General features: G+C 38.4%; 1 protein-coding gene across 2 annotated transcripts in view; it reads right to left on the bottom strand.

Moving 5' to 3' along the window:
* grm5a (glutamate receptor, metabotropic 5a) overlaps window positions 1-13,740 on the bottom strand; it is a 30,469-nt gene extending 16,729 nt beyond the window's left edge. For both annotated transcript variants that reach the window (XM_084731272.1, XM_084731273.1), the window contains exons 1-5: window positions 13,458-13,740; window positions 13,233-13,366; window positions 11,168-11,429; window positions 9,174-9,288; window positions 5,431-5,680 (exon numbers count right to left, since the gene is read on the bottom strand). In XM_084731272.1, coding sequence (XP_084587398.1) covers window positions 5,431-5,680; window positions 9,174-9,288; window positions 11,168-11,429; window positions 13,233-13,366; window positions 13,458-13,685 — 989 coding nt within the window. In that variant the 5' untranslated portion in view covers window positions 13,686-13,740. The remainder of the gene's footprint in view (window positions 1-5,430; window positions 5,681-9,173; window positions 9,289-11,167; window positions 11,430-13,232; window positions 13,367-13,457) is intronic.
* Between the last annotated feature and the right edge of the window lie 3,810 nt (window positions 13,741-17,550).

Genomic DNA, 17,550 nt, shown 5'->3' with positions numbered 1-17,550 from the left:
ATTGAGAATGTCTGAAAACAACTTTTTAACTATTCACCCTGATTATATTTGTAAAACTACTGCATTTATGTAACTTTTCTAGTCTACCAAGCACTCAAAGTGCTTTATACCACATGTCAACATTCACACGCACATTCATACACTAATGGCAGAAGCTGTCATACAAGATACAGATTTTTATCCAAAGTGCCCCATGGTGATACTAGCTCACCTATTCACACACACACACACACACACACACACACACACACACACACACACACACACACACACACACACACACACACACACACACACAGCCATCAGGAGCAATTTAGGGTTCAGAATTTTGCCCAGGGACACTTTGACATGCAGACTGAGTGCAGAGTTTTGTAGAAATAAACTAGGTCTAATGAGAAGCACTAAATGATGAGCTGTGCACAGACCTGCTAGCTCTGGAGGCTGTACTTAGCATTATTTGAGCTACATGCTAACAGACTCGTGCTTAGCAAGTAATGAATTGGTTTTATAATTTTTCTGTGCTGCCATGGTTTTGAAACTTACCTCTGAAAAACATAACGTCCTTGAATCAAAGCAGAAAGATGCTAAAAAGCTTGTTCATGCTTTTGTTTATGGTGGTCTTGACCATTGTAATGCTTTATATACTGATCTACCTAAAGCAGCCACTGCAAAATTACAAACCATTCAGGAGGCTGCTGCCAGAGTTTTTTTTTTCCTTAACAAAAATGAAGATGAGAGATCATATAACTCATATAACTACATAGCTCTTATTGCCTAATCACCACTGGCTCCATGTATCTTTAAGTGCTTCTTTTGGTTTTAAAGTCACTAAATGGCCTTGCCTCGTTTTATTTCACAGACTTCCTCTCGTTTTATGATCCTCCATGAACCCTTAGATCCTCTACAGCTGCTGTTGCAACTATTCCCAAGGTCACCACTAAAACCTTTGGTTGATGCTGCTTTTAGCCATTACACCCCCAAATCTGAAACACTTTTCCTTTAAACATCGGACTCACCGACTCAGTAGGTGGTTTCAAATGACAGCACAAGACATATCTTTTTAATATGGCTTATAACCAGCTATAGACAAAATCTTTATGTATATTCCTCCTTGTGTATGTACGTGTTTTTTTTTATGTTTTTGTGGGTGATTTGTGTTTTTATGTACTGCTGAATTGTAAAGTACTTCAAGTTGTGTTCTGTGCATTAAAGGTGCTATATAAATAAAGTTAATTAATTCATCAGTTCATTAATTCAAGTTGTGAAGGCATCTCGTAGGCCTGTTGGAGAGTCACAGCTTAACCTAGGATCCCTCTTCTCCAGGCAGTTACAATGGATTACTGGCTCGATTTGAAATGATGATTCCGATCCTTTGCACAGTGAAGTTCAGCTTCTTCCTTCTGGACAGACGGTCATAGTCCCAAAGTGCAGAACAAAACAGTAACTTTGTTCTAGCAGCCATCATTTAAGTCAACAAGTCATAGTAAGATTGCACAGACACCATAAAATAATCTTTATTTATTTATTGAGTGATTGATTTTTAGCCTGCATTCACTGTTATCTTATTTATTCTTGGGGTTATTTATTTTATTCGAGTGATGCTTTTGAATCCTTTTAAAACTTTTATTATGTTTTGTCTCTGTGATGTTTGCAAATATGTCAAGATGGATGCTCTGTCTCTGTCTTGTACTGCAAAATAAGTCTATGTATGGGTACAAAGAAAGTAACCTCAACCTGAAGTTAACAACCCTATTTTACAGGGTGTCAGCATGTTAATGTTTGCTAATTACCAATAAACATAAAGCACCGCTGGGCCTGATGGGCATGTCATTAGTTTTGCAGGTGTTTTGCCATAAACTAGATGAGAAATCTTTAAACAGAGCTGGTTGTAACAGTGTCGTTCGTGTTGAAAAGTGGTGGGGACATCAGATGAAAAATCACTTTTTAAGCCGTCTTCAACATGCGATGCCATTTTAGGCAATTTAACAGGGAATCAGTATGTGGTCAAAGTAAATAATTACAAAAATGAAAAATGGAAAATGAATTGGGTTACTTCAGTGGACAATACAAAAATAGTCAGCATAAAACACAAAAATCCCTGACAGCGACAGTAATCATCCATCACATCCACAGACACAAAACCATGTCAATCAATAGAACAATGCTGATATCACATCTACTGCAGAAAGCATCAATGCAGCACCAGCGATAACAATATATGTATGTGTATGTATATAAGTATGACACAATAGAAACAACTAAAGTAATAATGTCAACAGTGTTAGCTCGAAATTATAAATCAACCTTAACTTTAGATGCTAAGTTCAACTGTCTTGTTGTTTGGAAGCTGCGTACCTAGAATTATTGTTGTAACATTATTTGTTAGAACACTTTGAACACATGCTTTTAAAAGTGACAGGGACAAAATTGGCCTTTTCAAAAAGTGGTGTGGGCATTGACACTCTGCCAAGTGCAAAGTATTGGCATCATTGGCAGCTAAACCTTAATACACAGTATGTTGCTTCCATAATCAAAGCCTGTTAGGCAGTGAAAGTCACAGAAACAGTCATAATGTGATACAAAGTGAAAAAGTGGGAAAACAAAAGGTGAACAAAATATAGTGACTAAAAATCTTTGGTGAAGCGTTAAAGGATCGCCATAGGTGTTACAATTCAACTTGAATGATTGTGTGTGCCAAATGGCACTCGATGCAATAGTTAGCTCAAACAGAGAGGCTGTGTGTGACTTTTTGCCCCTTATTGAGGAGAAAGCCCCTTGCAGCATCTTAATGCTGTAATAGTTTTGTGACACATGCAAGAATTTTCATGGTTCCACTGATTTCTAAACAAACAAGCTGGAGGTTGACAGTGACTTGGATACAACAGTTCAAAATCGGCTTACGCAGAGCTGGCAACAAAACAAAAGAAAAAAAAAGAAAAAACATTATCTGCTCCTTCAGTCTCTCTGTCTATAAATGTAATGTAAGCATGCGCTGCACACTTACACAAAGCTGGTGACAAATCCTCCAAGCTGACATGAAACAGATGGTTTGTCAAACCAAAAAACAAGAGTAAAAAAACAATAAGAAAGGTGATGAAACCAACAAAGTGAGGTCACAAACATGTGGTTGAAGAAGGACAGAACGTCTAAAAAGACAGACAAAATAGTACATGCTCATGCATGAGCATCAAAAGAGACACGACTGTGCCATCTCACCAGCACATCTCAGAATAGCAAGTAGAAACATCTCAAAAAAAAAAAAATCACTGTAATTATTAAAACTAGGCAGATGAAAACACCACAGCTGTCTGAAAGCCCTGTGTGGTAATATGGATTTCAGAGCCTGGCGTTTTGCAATATGTAGTTCAAGGTTATTTTATGTTTCCTGCTGTCAGATTTGAGCGACAGCCTACATATGTGGCTCCTAATGAGGAAAGGCATTTATAGAACACCAGGGACGAGAGCGAGTCAGAGAGCTAAACCTTAAAATAAAACATGGTATTCTCGGAGAGAGTGAAACCTCCTGTTAAATCAACTTTACAGCTTATTTCTTTTTTAAAGTTCTAATTGCATTCATACACTTCTGCATCCTGAAGAATCCATCCAAAACCTCACACCAACTGAGTGAGAGCTTTTTTTTTTTTAGAGTTTTGCTGTTTTAATTTGGAGTCATCATATACCCAGTCTGTAGTTCCCTAATACAAAATGTCATTTTTTTAAATGTGTTCCCCGATGTTTTACTTTTACAGATGGATTAGGGTGCTATATATTTAAAGGTAGAATATGCAGCATTGTTTGCAAACACACCATTCAAAGTTGGACCCTCCTCCACGGCTCAACAAACAAGAGGTAGAGAGACATAGAGGGTGAATTGAGAGAGTGAGTAATGTTAGTGAGAAAAAAAAGCAGTGAATTAGAGAAATAAAGCATTATTTTCTGATTGTTTCACTGTGGTCACATTCGAAAGCACACATAAACACACCTACATCTCTGCCCAACACCCACTTTTGTGTAAATATGGCCGAAGTGATCCTCAGTCTGCTCTGCCTATGTGTATGTGCTAGTGATGCATGGACCACAGTTACAACTGTGGGCACATTAAGTTTAATAGTGGAGGGGCTACAGGTGGGAAACAGGGTGTGTTTTCCCATTTAGAAGGATATTTCTTTCTGCACTCATTCAAACCTAAAATAACTAAAAGCAGCCTCTCTGATCATGAAAGGAAACTGTGAAAGAAAACACTCAATACAACACACAACAAAGAAATCACCTGGAAAGTTTGCACTACTCAACATAATTTAAAAGGTAAATTAGCCTCATGGAAGTTACATTTTACAATGCTCCATATTATAAACAAACAAAATTCATTAAAACAAGTTTGGTGTTTTCAAAGACATCCTATTAAGCTAAGATGGATTCCATATTCTATTCGCATTCAGTGGCCGCTGCTGCGATGCAGCGGAAGGCTGGCACCATATCCACCGCTATGTTCAAAACAGTTGGTCTAATAAATTTAATGATGACTCTAAATTAAAAAGAAAAACTCTAAAAACGCTCTCAGTCACTTGGTGTGAGGTTTTGGATGGATTTTTCAGGAACTTTTGCCCGTCTTCTGCAGTGAGGGGTGCATGTTGCTGCAGCCAGCTCCATTATATGTTGCCATCTCTACTAGTATTTCACTCAAAAGTGTTCTGGAAGTATAAAGCCAGTGTTCTTGAAGCTTTGAGCTTTCACTCAGAATTTTTTCAGATATTCCCAACGTCGCAGCAAACCTCAGTCCCGCGAAAGTAGTTCCACATAAAGCTGGCGTGAGACATCATGTCGTGTTTATCTTATTCAGATGGTAGAGCCACACGTTACTGTACTAACTGAGCTAACTAATTGATTTAAGTGCTCGGCTGGTAACATGTAAGATGCACACTACGTCTCATCGTGTAAATTAAATCTGATGAATAATAGCATATGCTATGGCAATTTGATAACTGCTTTTTCCTGCTTTGCCTCAGGATTGGAGTGTCGCTGCACCTCTATCTTGAACTTTTGGGGGGGGGCATAAAGCCCAGTGGCCCCAGGAGATGGTGCCTATGACATGTATATCGAATTTGAGGACAAACAAAAATCTACATCTTGAGGGTGTCAGAAAGTTTGTGGCACAATTTTCATAGTCACAAATATAAAAAAGAGTTCATTAAAAATACCTCAAGTTTCCTAGACCACCATGAAGCTGATGGATGCAGTGAAGATGATAATGAGGATGACGATGATGATGAGAGGACAAAGATGGCCCCAATAACAACAAACACATCTTGTCTGATGATGCTGGACATCTGAAGAGAGTCTGGACAAAACACTAAAAAAAAAAGCTGAAGCACAAGTCCATAAGTTAATAAATCCATTCATAAATTCTACACACCACAATCCGTCACTCACCTTCCAACCAGCAGAAACTCTCCGACCAGTCCGTGTCGTCTCATGGCCATCAGGATGCCTCGGACCGTCATGCCCTCACAGAAGCAGGCCACCACCCTGGCTTTGGGCAGGTGGCCTCGTAGCTTCTGCAGGAGCTTATCAAAGCTCTGCTCCCCTGCGTTGCTGTAGATCTTATCAGAGTGGGCGATGCAGATCCCCTCCTTTGCTGCCATGTCTTTAAATGCCTCCATACCACTCTCGCCATAATTACCTATGGAGGGGAAACATGAAAGGAATCTTGTTCATATTCACACAATACTGCAGAGCACACACAGAGCACTGTTTTTTTTTTTTAACTAATTAAATAATTACAGCTAAGAAATTGAAAAGATTAGATTGTAACAAAATTCTCTAACTTTAGATATGTCGACAATGAAATACACCGGTATAATGCCTGCACAAGACATGAGAATATAATGATTTCTCCTCCTGTTACAGGAGCTGTCAAGGGTTAGGCTTCTATGTTTTTGCAGGAAATGAGGTCACCTACTTTCTGTACTCTCACTCTTGGCATGACACTGTTTGAGGCATCCGTTCATTACTACGTGCGAGTTTTACTCCCATATGTGGGATGCCTCTTTGACTGGAAGCATAGTATTTCATTTTTTTCAACTGTTCTTTCAGCTCTATTCAGCTCTCTCTAAAAGGTGCTAATGATGCAGCCATTTCTGTTTGCATTGTAAGAATTTTATTTTATTCTTTGATATTTCTTTCCTTTCTTTCTACCTCCCTTTCTAATTCTCCAAGAAGCCTTTTTACCTCCTATGTGGGCAACATTGTAAAGAATTAGATTGTTGCCTGCAGGTATAGGTAAAATGTAAGGGAAAGAAAGCTGAGGGCCACAGTAAATATAGACTCTTTGCATCTCTGCGCTTAAGGTCACCTGGGCTTTAGTCAGCGCAGCTGCTTTAACAAGCTAAGTAGTTCTGTCAGGACTCTTTTAAAGCCATTCTGTGTGATTTGTAGCTGCAATGTGGGAATGTTGATATCATTTACTGGGTCATAAACCTTGTCATTAGTTTATGCAAATGCCACGTAGAGCAACAGGCAAGGTGCACCTGCATTTCGCAGATACAGCGTTATAATTGTGGGTTTGGACTACCAAGGATGTGCACTATATTTGTAATCATTCATAGAGATTAGAAACCAAAAAAAAACAGAGCCTGGCATAACATTTTATGCATATTAAATGCTGGGTATTTTTACACAGAATGTTTGTTTTGTTTGGTTGTTTAATTTGATTTGATTTATTTATTTTGAACATTTTAAAAAAAGAAAAGAAAAAAGAATTACGAAGAAGCAACATGCTTGTCTAGTCCTCCCCCTCTGCCCTAATCCATCAATAATCAGCCATTCAAATAAACCTGCTCTGAACCCCAGTGTCCATACCGAAAACTAAACTATTGTGTTCACCCGCTTCATAGCGAATCAACAACACTCCATAATTCTGTGGGGGAAGTTCAGATTGAAAAGAAAATCACTAACAGTATGACCATTAACATACTGCACATTATGCTTCCTCATTTCTGTACCTCGCAAAACTAAGTTCTTCGTACCTATCATTCTTTCGTACCTTTGTATCTTTTTCATCTGATAAAGTGATGCACATACTCTTAAGATTGACGCAAATGCAAAGTTTAAATTAAATTTCCATAATAAGTTATTACCCTCTCTCTGTTCAGGAACATTAAGTGCATTTGTTTGTCTTGAAACTACTTAGCAAACTTGTACAAGACTGTCTAGATTGTGTCAGATAGGTTATTATAAATACATTAATTAAAAAATCAACCAGTCAAGTGTAGGTGTATAATTACATCCATCATACAAATGTGCAGGCACTTTGACAACATCCCACTGTCTACTGGACTAAAAAACACTAGCAAGTCTTCAACAGAAATGTTAAAACATATGGATTTTTTTTTTTTTATAAGAGCATCCCATGACATGAGGTTTTATCCTGGAAAAGATCTGACATGCAAAAGACCTTTTTTAATTCTGTTCTCCCAGTTCAGCAATTTGGTATTTTCACGGAATGAAAACTGGAATAAACTGGAACGATCCAGTCAGGATTTAGCACTTATTCTTATAAAGAGGGATTTATTTCACACACATATGGTCTCAAGCCACAAAGAGGTTAAAAAAAATTGAGCAAATGGATGTGAACAGTAAAAATAGTTTGACTGATATCGAGAATGATGCCACTACCATGTGTTTGGTGTCTGAATAGGTGGCATTAGAAATTCAGGGGCTGGATTTTTGGAAGCTGTGATAACCCTGTGTGTTGATAATGCCTCTACAGCAGGGGATGGGGACTGCTTTATGATAAGAGCTGGAGCCTTATGTCTGCACTAGATTCACTTGCGGACACAAAAAAAGAAAATTAAGTAGTAATTTTGTGCTTTGGTATTGGTGCAATCCATCACGCTGTCCTTAAAGCACAACAGTACAGATTCTACTTTATTCAGTTATTTTTATAACATATGTTATGTTTTGGAAAAATAATTTCTGATCAGTGATCAGTGGCTAAAGCGTCGCTGACATCAGTGGACAGAGTGCTGTGATGCCCAGAGAGTTCAAAGCCTGTGGCAGATGTTCCCTGGGAAGCCTTGCCAGCTTTGCCACAGGATTATAGAGAATATATAATCAGAGCTAATTTCATATAAATTTCAGATTCATGCCATAGAGATAATATATAGTAACAACTAAAATCTCTGTGACTTTATGCCCAGTCTGTGTGTGTATGTGTATTCATGCAGGCTTATTTTGCAGAAAACTATTCACACTCGAATGATAAACAGTACATAGGTCAGCTGAGTGTTTGCTATATTAATGGCAGGTCAGAATGTCAGTAAGTAAAACACTTCTCTTCTGCTCCTTCAGACAGAAAAACAATCTTCCAAAACTAAGAACTGAAAGTATAACCTGAGTCAGATACTGCCCACAATAATGCAGATACATGAGTCTCCCTATCTCTGACCCAGTGTCAGAAAACAACAACATTATGAGTCTCACAAAGAAACACTTTACTGTTGCAGTATTGTACATTGTATTAGGCTACAATAGACTGTATAGATTAGGGTGACCAGACGTCCTGAAAAATTCACAACAGTCCCGAATTTACAAGCAGTTGTCCTGAATGCCGTCCTGTCTGTATGAACAACATACGAATCCGTTAAAATGTTCTGATGAAATCACTTATTTAGGCCATAATTCCTGATTTCAGTTATTAAAATGTCATGTTTTATTATGTACTGCTCTATTGTGTTGTGCCATCATGAATAATGGATTGTTAACATCATTTGACCTGTTTTAAACCAGATGATGGAGAGTGCAGCTGTCACTGTGGGAAGAATTTGTGATGGAAAATATCTAAGAAACGTGTTTGTGAGCTCCTACAGCTTAATGACAATCTTATCTGTTGAAAAGACGTTTTGAAATGACCGTAACACGGCTGCCACCTGCACCAGGACACTGTGCCCCGTGGCATCCTCAGAATCTGTAACTGATCCTCATAACATTAATACCAAATCATCAGAGTTACAGTCGCTTTTATCCTTCTGACATGATGCGCTCACTCCCCTGTCCCCATTTCACCCATTACACACATCATAAATGTTGCTTCATCCAAGTGTAAATAAGGATGACAGACAGAGAAACAGAATGACAACTGTAAAGCGGTAACACACATGCACACACAGCCTTACCCTCTGTGTGTATTGCGGACACGTAGCTCCAGCTGTATCTCTTGACGATGTCCACCATGGCTCTGGCCTGTTGCATATCTGATGGCACCACCCTCATGAAATATTTATACAGGCTCTGTTGGAAGGAATTTACATGTTCACAAGTCTGGCAGTGTTCTTGGTATGTTTCCATGCAACAGCCTGTCACGCATTCATAATAACCCCTATTATAAACCTCAGTCCATTTAAACTCTCTGTACACTGAATTCATGTTTATGTTCATTATATTTAAAAAGGGATGATGCACATTAATTAACGCGAGCACTTAAAATCCATCATGTAAATGTGCCAGATTTAGCCATACTTTCATCTGCAGTCCCTGGCAGGTTGATGGCATATAAAAAACATTAAAGGATAACATATAAAAGCACATAAGCACAGATAAAGCAGATCGATGGCATGAAAACAAAAACATTAAAGAATACATACAAAAGTGCATAAGCACAGACAAAAGTACATCAGCAACAATAGTAAAATGATATTAACCATAAAACAAAAAACATTAAAGAAAACATACTATACAGAAACACATAATCAAACACACAAAAACTTACACATTTAGCAAAACAATGACAAATCCACTACTCCAGATTATAACAGCATAATTGTCTAGGAATCACTGTTTTGTAGATCTGGAGAACAACTATAGAGATGTAATGTTTCTTGGTTCTGTGAGGGTCGCACGTCATAGTACACTATTGAGACGCGACAAGCCTACTTTTTTATCAAATTAGCCAAATTAGACCCTTTATTAGACTTTATTAGAGGGTAATTTACAGTACAGAACTGTATTGTAAACTAAAGTGAAATCACATATCTGCTACTTATGCATTCAAAACCGATATGTGAACTAGATCTACAAAATAAAGGCCAAATTTAGATTAGAGGTAGAGGAATATTTTGTCTGTGGGTTATGGCACAGAATTATTGTAGTACTGAATGCAAAAAATGTGATTTTTGTCCTTAATTACCCTTTAAAAAATCTATTAAGGGTCTAACAGTGGGAAATAATACACTTAAGTTCACAGTGCAGTTCCATTGTAATGTGTCCCCAATTACCCTCTACTAATGTTTAATCAGGGTAATAAAATCAGTCTCTTCTGTCTAATTTAATACAAAATGCAGCTTGTTATGTCTTATTAGTGTACTGTAAAATAAAGTGTGATCTGGTATTTTACATTCCCCTCTGATAGTAGCTCTGGTAGCTGAGACGTTGCTGTAGTATTTTGGCATCAAATCGCAGTTTTCCATTGATTCCTTAATAAAAATGAAAATTGTCCTGGCTAGGTAATTCAGCACAATCATCTGCTTATATTGATACTCATAGCTGCATTATTGCCAGAAGATTACAAGCTCAAGATTACTGCAATACAAACTATCTTAAGTAAAAGTAGACATCAAGTTGATTTTCATTAAGCCCAGAATCAGTAATTCTGTAATTCAGTGTGAAGATTTGACTCGGGTTGCAGATTTTGTGCATTTTCCTTAACTGATAGTTGGAAATGCTAACAATCAATTAATCATTAATAATTAATAAGATACAAAACACACATTTATTTTCCAATTTTTGTCTCATCTTAATTTTTTTCTTGTTTTAGAACTCTGTCAAATGAGGGGCAATTATTCCCATTTCTAGGTTACTGGTTAATTATAAATTAATACATATTTAATCAGTTAAAATTTTAACAGTAATTAATCAATTACTAATTTTGCTCAAATCTGATGATAGTTTAAATGAAAAAGAAAAGGAAAAGAATAGGAATAGCACAAGGTAAAAAAGAGCAGTGCTGGAAATGTAAAAGTAAAAATCAGATGCTCTGCAAGGATAGGGGCTAATAATTGAATAATAATAATAAAAATATTATATACTATACTATACATCGATATCAACCAACCAACACGAGTCAAAACATGTTGGTTGATCCATGATTACTGTTTCTGCTGGCTGGTCTTACCTTGTCACTGAGGTCCATGCTCGTGGCAGAGTAAGCTATCTGTGGGATGTTGAAGAGCTGGAGGAGATTTTGCACCTGGATGGCCACAGAGCTGGACCCCGGTCCGATCAGCCCCACAATGGGCTTCTTTCCCTGCATCAGCAAGCTGCCAGCCTCCACCGTACACCTGCCCTGACTCTCCTCCTCTTCGTTGGACACCAGTGTGTCCCGAATGAACTCAATACTCTGCTCCAAAGCCACCGCAGAGTGCCAGCACGAGTCCCTGGTGGAGAAGGAACGCTTATTTAGGCAAGCAACATGGGAATAAGAGGAGGATAACTCGGAGGAGCCAGCTGGATGCTTTTTAAGTACACAGTCTGTGTCTCATGCTTTTCAAAGATCCACTTGACTAATAATTTTTGGAGCAGTGAGAGGTCTGCAATCTAAAGTTCAGCCAAAGCTAATGTGAGCTTTCAGAAGCCTGAGTCAGTCAAATCAAGCTGGTAGTCTTTTTAATACAAATCTGACTACTTCTTCCTTTCTTAAATGCGTCAGAGAGATGTTTCCTATTAGTCACATGCAGGTTTGTTGCTAAGGGACAAGACCGGCAACATCAGCTTCATTTTAGCTTCAGTTGAACTTTAGAATGATTTCGTACCAAACAGCGACTGTGGACTTTATCTCTCATTTATTACAGAGTGGTTGTGCTTGGAAGAGATCACTTCAAAACCCCTTATGGAGAGGAGGAACTTTTTTTTTAACATACTTTTGGCATTTGAGGGCTGGAGAAGCTTCAACTTGAAAAAATCTGAACCTCTCCTATCATTTTTAATGCAGTGTCTCCAACCACACTTTGTCAGCAGGCCAGATTTGCCCTTTTGGTGTCACCTATAACTATTAAAAGGTTTACTGCAGGTTACTGTAGATGGATACCTGCCTTTATCTGCTTTGCTTTATTGCCTACACCAGGCCTATTCAAGTGGCGGCTCGTGGGCCGATCCAGCCCTTTAATGACCTAATGACCCTTCGAGCCATGCTCCTACACTCAGAGTTTTGTAAGTGCTCCTCAGACACTTTTCAAAGGCTCGGGGAGATTGTTTCTTTCAAATGGCAGCCCCTAAACTCTGGAATAGTCTTCCAATAAGCCTGAGTTCCTTGGCTTATAATTTATTTATATGTGAAGCACCTAGTGACAGATGACTGTGAAAGATGCTATTTAAATAAACTTTACTTTCTTGCTTTATTGACCTCAGTACGACTCTTTGATCATAAATATGTATTGTTGTGATTCTATTTAGATAACATGGTAATAAGTTTATGGGTGTTTATAAGAAAATCATTATTTTATTAGTAGAATTCTTATGTCTGTAAGCACAGACATACTGTAAGTTTAAAATGTTTAACTCAGGCTGTCAGGAGGGAAACCTTGACATGAAAAAAGATGTTAAATGCAAAATTGTGTTTATTAAAACAACAAGTTACTTCTAATATAGGATTATAAACAGTGCTTTGTTTTTTTGCTGTATTTTTGCATGTAAAAAATGTTTCTTTTCCAATTGTGAAAACTAACAAAGTGTAAAGAGAAAAAAATAAAATAAAAAGGTGCATTGTTTTCCACAATGTGGCCTAATTGCTGCAGCCACAGTTCACCTGTCTGTAGTCAGCCCTCCTCACTTACTTACAGTCTCACTGGAAGTTTGCCTGCTTCTCCAAGAGTGAAAGTAACAGTACATGAAAATCCTTGTTATTATACATACATTGTATAGAGTGATTTGTGATATTAGGCTGTATGAATAAAATTTGACTTGACTTGATATGGCTGTTTTTGAGTCTGCTATTCAACTCTGTCTACACCATATGTAAGACCTTAGATCTCATATTTAGAAGTAGCTGTTTTTCGCCAGGCTTCTAGGTATTAATCCACTCTGATTGCTGTCTTTTGGGTTTCTCTCTCAGACAAATGAAAAAACCCCAGAATTCTTTAAGTTTTCAACACATGGTCCACTCATAATCCAAACACTAAAGGTCACAAACAATTTCTTGCCATTTATGAACAACATAAGAGTTTTGGTGAACGTTTTCTGACCTGATCTCGCAGCCCAGGGTAATATTCGGGAGGATTGAGGGGTCTGCGTTAATTCGATCCAGAGTGTGCATCATGGCCTCCACTCTCTGGATCCCATACTGCTCACGCACAGCTCCACACTTTCTCTCATGGACCTTAACAAAGTCCAACACAACTGGATTACTAACATATGGAGAAAAAATGAGCACACACACACACACATAAACACACACAGGTAACATGTACCTTGTCTGCAGGTGGTTGGTGATGTACAGAGAACAGAGCTCCTATGATGATGTCACCGGGGATATGTGCTAATACCCTCCTCTCATTGTTCTGGGCGTTGACCCCAACCTGATGTTTCGGGCCCAGCCAGCTCAGATCAGCTCCCAGTAACACACTCACTGCCAAGAGCCTCACACACAACCCCGATCTACTCCCCATCCCTGTGCTCCTCCTCACACCTCCTGCCATCCTCTGTCCTCTTACAGCTCAGGTTCAGAGGAATGTGTGGTCTTTGGCATGGTGCTTGTAGTGCTGAGGGGAAGGGTTAAATTCCTGCAGAAAGGGCGAGGATTAGGAAGTAAATGAGCTCAGTGTGTTGTTTAACAGACAATACAGTAAGACGTTTTAGTGTGAGACTTTCTCAGACAAGTCAGCCGATGTATTTTAGGGAGGGGAGCTGGAGGGCAACTGTAACACACTCAGTTACTCAAATGTAGAAACAAGCTCGTATTTTCTTCTGCTGTCTAAAGTTTAGATCACTTTAAATTTAAACTTACATTAATATCATCTCTTGGTTATTGCTTAAAAATCAGCATGAACAAACTGTGCTAATATAGGTGTTGCTGGCTAGCATACAAGATTTTTATCATGGCTGCAAGAGTGGTGTCCAGTGTGAGCATGCAAGCATGTTTGTCTGTACTGACCTACTTTTCTGTTAGAAAATGAACATATTTCATTAAATTTAAATCTAAAATTTCTTTGAACCCAATTCAAGTAACTAAACTCTAGCTGCCACTAGAATAGCTGCCTAACACATTAGTTTTGCATTTCAAGTACTCTGTTATATAGTCACATTTTCAAACAGGCAGTCTGTTACAGTTGCAATCTGGCCACATTTTCACCTCTGCAAGAGGTACTGCTGCCTGCACCTGTCGCCGCAGGACACTCTGAGGGTGTCTTTTTTTCATTTGAGACAGAGGACAGACACAGTCTGCTGTCTGTGTTTCATGTGATCAAGTCTTTCTTAAAGTCAGTACTCAAACACCATCCAGACTAGTGCACTTATAGAGACACTGTTTAGCTTTGGAAGTCTTGTACGAGGAACCAACTATCTGACGGATGTTCTGAAAAACTTCCTCCTGTTTTATGAAAGAGTAAACTACAGATAGTATTGGCTGGGTGGATCTACATGATTTGAAAAGCCTGTTCATATTTTACATGTAGGCATGAATTTTCAAAGCACATAATTATTAGCATGTTGAAACATCATGTACTGTATGCTATATAAGCTGTGTTTAATTGTTTTCAGGTGCGTGACATGCCTCAGATTGTCATGACAGTATAACCAACATGCACAAGGAATCTCCAATGATTTTCTTTTTTGGTAACTCGACTACTCTAACAAGTCTCAGAAAGTAACGCTGTAATGTAATGGACTACTTTTTATTGGCTGAAATCTTGTAATGTAACAAGTTACTTTTAAAAGTAACATTCCCCACCACTGGTGAAAATATATCAGATGTATTAGTACACATATTTATCTTTCTTATATCAAAAGATGACTAGTTTATTTCAAGTAGTCTGCGAGTTATGAAGGAAAATGTAAAAAAAATACAATGTTACAATTGCCCCTGGTCTCCCCTACAGTGATAAAATGTTCTGAATCGTGTGTGGAAAAAAAAAAGAAAAACAGGTTTAGTAATTCCTTCAGAAATTACAGTTTATTTTAAACTCTCTTTTTTTTTACTGTCCTCCCTTAAATTGATAAAGTTGCTGTCCACGGTGCTGAAATCGTGTTAACAGCGCATCATTCCAGGCTGGTGGTCCAGTTAAGTAACAACAACATCTACAAAACTCCAGTTATCTCTGCTGTATTCAAGAATTCATCCATTATTGTGCGCCCGACAGACACCCAAACTAAGAGACAACTTGAGCCTACCTCTGTTCTGTCAGCAGGCTCGCAGATGCCATTCCTGTTGAGAGCGTTTCCATCACAGAGGAGCAACAACAAGAAAAAAAAAAGAAAAAAATTACAGCGCTGCAGGTTTCTGCTCAGGCTCAGTCTGGCGCCTGGCTACAGCAAACTGCAAATAGCAGCAGATAATATAGCCCGTTATTGGAACATGTTTGACTTACTGACGCACACAGCGGCCCCCCCTCCTTCTCCTTCTCCACCTCCTCCTCCTCCTCCTACTCCAAAAACAGTGGAGGAAGACATGGAGCAGCAACAGTGACTAAACTGGTACTGTGGAAACTACAGTGGAAAGCTACGAGAGGCGAGCCACACACAGCAAAAAGACAGAAGTAAACAAATATACAAGTAAACAAGTACGAATAATAGTTAAAGCATCAATACTGGTGTTTTGTGGTGTTTAATGTGGAGCGTGATGGCTTATCTGGAGGCGATTGGCTTACAATCAATTGATGATTTATTTTTCTCTCGCACATAGAGCTCATACTGGTCCCAGTTCCTCGCCTCTTTCAGCCTTTTATTGTGACTGTGACTCGAAATTATCAATTAATCGTTAATTAGACGTCCTTTAATTGGGAAGTTATGGATTAGGGGAGACATGGGATGGTAGTAACACCTTTTGTTGACATTTTTATGTGATGAAGACACATGGGTGATGTGACAGAGGCCAAGCCCACTGGTGGCCAGAGCAGGCCATCCTACCAGTGAGTGTTATTCACTGTGGTGAGTCAGGGCTTTAAATCTCAAGGACACCTGGTGAGCTGTATCAACCACATGAAGACACTGAGCAGAGGCATGAATATACAAGAGATCACCAGTGACTTTGCATGAATTTAAAGCATCAAATTAAACAAGACAAACTGCTTCTTTAGATTATGTAAGCCAAAAGGTTTTATCCCCAATGCAGTGAACATGAGGCAAAAAAAATAATCTTGATAAAAATTGTACTTTCTCACCTGAAAATCAGTACTTTCGTCATAAAATCCACAATGTTGCTCACAGAGACGTGCCACTTCTCCTGTGATCTTAAAAAGAAAATGGAAGCGATATAGATGACAGCATTACAGCTAACCCGGTGTGACAACACTCCCCGGTCTCCCCTATAACTCATGCTGTTTCAACTGCCCAGCCATGATTTCTACGAAACTAGATAGTTCCCTTTACTGTAAAGTTACAGTTAACATCCTATTTCAGTATGTCTATTAAACAATCACATTTCTGTCATGTTCAGATATGATGAATAAAAATACTGACTGAACAATCCCATGTTTTTGGTTTAGTATGATTTTGCATTGAGGATGACCCTCTCGTATTTGAGGTCATGTTGACACCGTTTTCACAGCAGCCACACTGATATAAAATATTAGGTTGAATACAGGTGTTTCTAATGATACTAATTTGAGGTCCTGTTCCATTTAGTGTTGTCAAGCTTTTTCAGTGAGCCAGCATGCTTGATAGCAGCACCCTGACTCTGTTTGACCTGAATAGAACAGAACTTTAATTCGTATCATTGGTAACACCTGTGTTTACTATTTCATGTCAAAATGGCTGCTGTGAAAGCTGTCTCGTCATTACACTCCCTCCTTACAAAGAGACATGGTTCAGGTCCTTCTGAGCTGGATGGAGAATAATAGATTCCGGGGAAAAAAAAAAGAAATTATCCTTCAAGGCACTTCCACTGCAACTCTTTTTCACTCTTACCTCAGGTCAGAGTGACTCCGAGCATAATAAAAGGTCTGTTTGTATGATAGAAATGTGTTTCTCACCTACTTAAATGTATTTCTTTCCAGATTTTCATTAGACCCAATTTTCTTGTCAAAGTCTCTGTTCGTAGGTGAGAATAGTGATCTGACAAATTGTAATCCATAATGTCAATTTGACCCCAAATATAATTATGCAACTATATTGTTCTGTGATGATTGACATCATCTGCAGTGGAAAACCAGCAAAGAAACAACAGAATATGAACATAACAAAGCAGACAATCAACATCAGTGAGTGAAATATGTAGTATCTTGATTTGATGCCACTGAATATTGAGTTTAGTACATGTATGACCAGGTTGGGAAATGCAGTAAAATGCAGTTATGCTGTTACTAAGAGAAGAAAAGCTAAATCATAGCTAAAGCCATTAACAAGAGT

Source organism: Lutjanus erythropterus, chromosome 11 (assembly GCF_056507025.1).
Source record: "Lutjanus erythropterus isolate fLutEry1 chromosome 11, fLutEry1.hap2, whole genome shotgun sequence".
Lineage (NCBI taxonomy): Eukaryota > Metazoa > Chordata > Actinopteri > Lutjaniformes > Lutjanidae > Lutjanus > Lutjanus erythropterus.
This window is presented reverse-complemented; position numbering and strand designations above follow the sequence as displayed.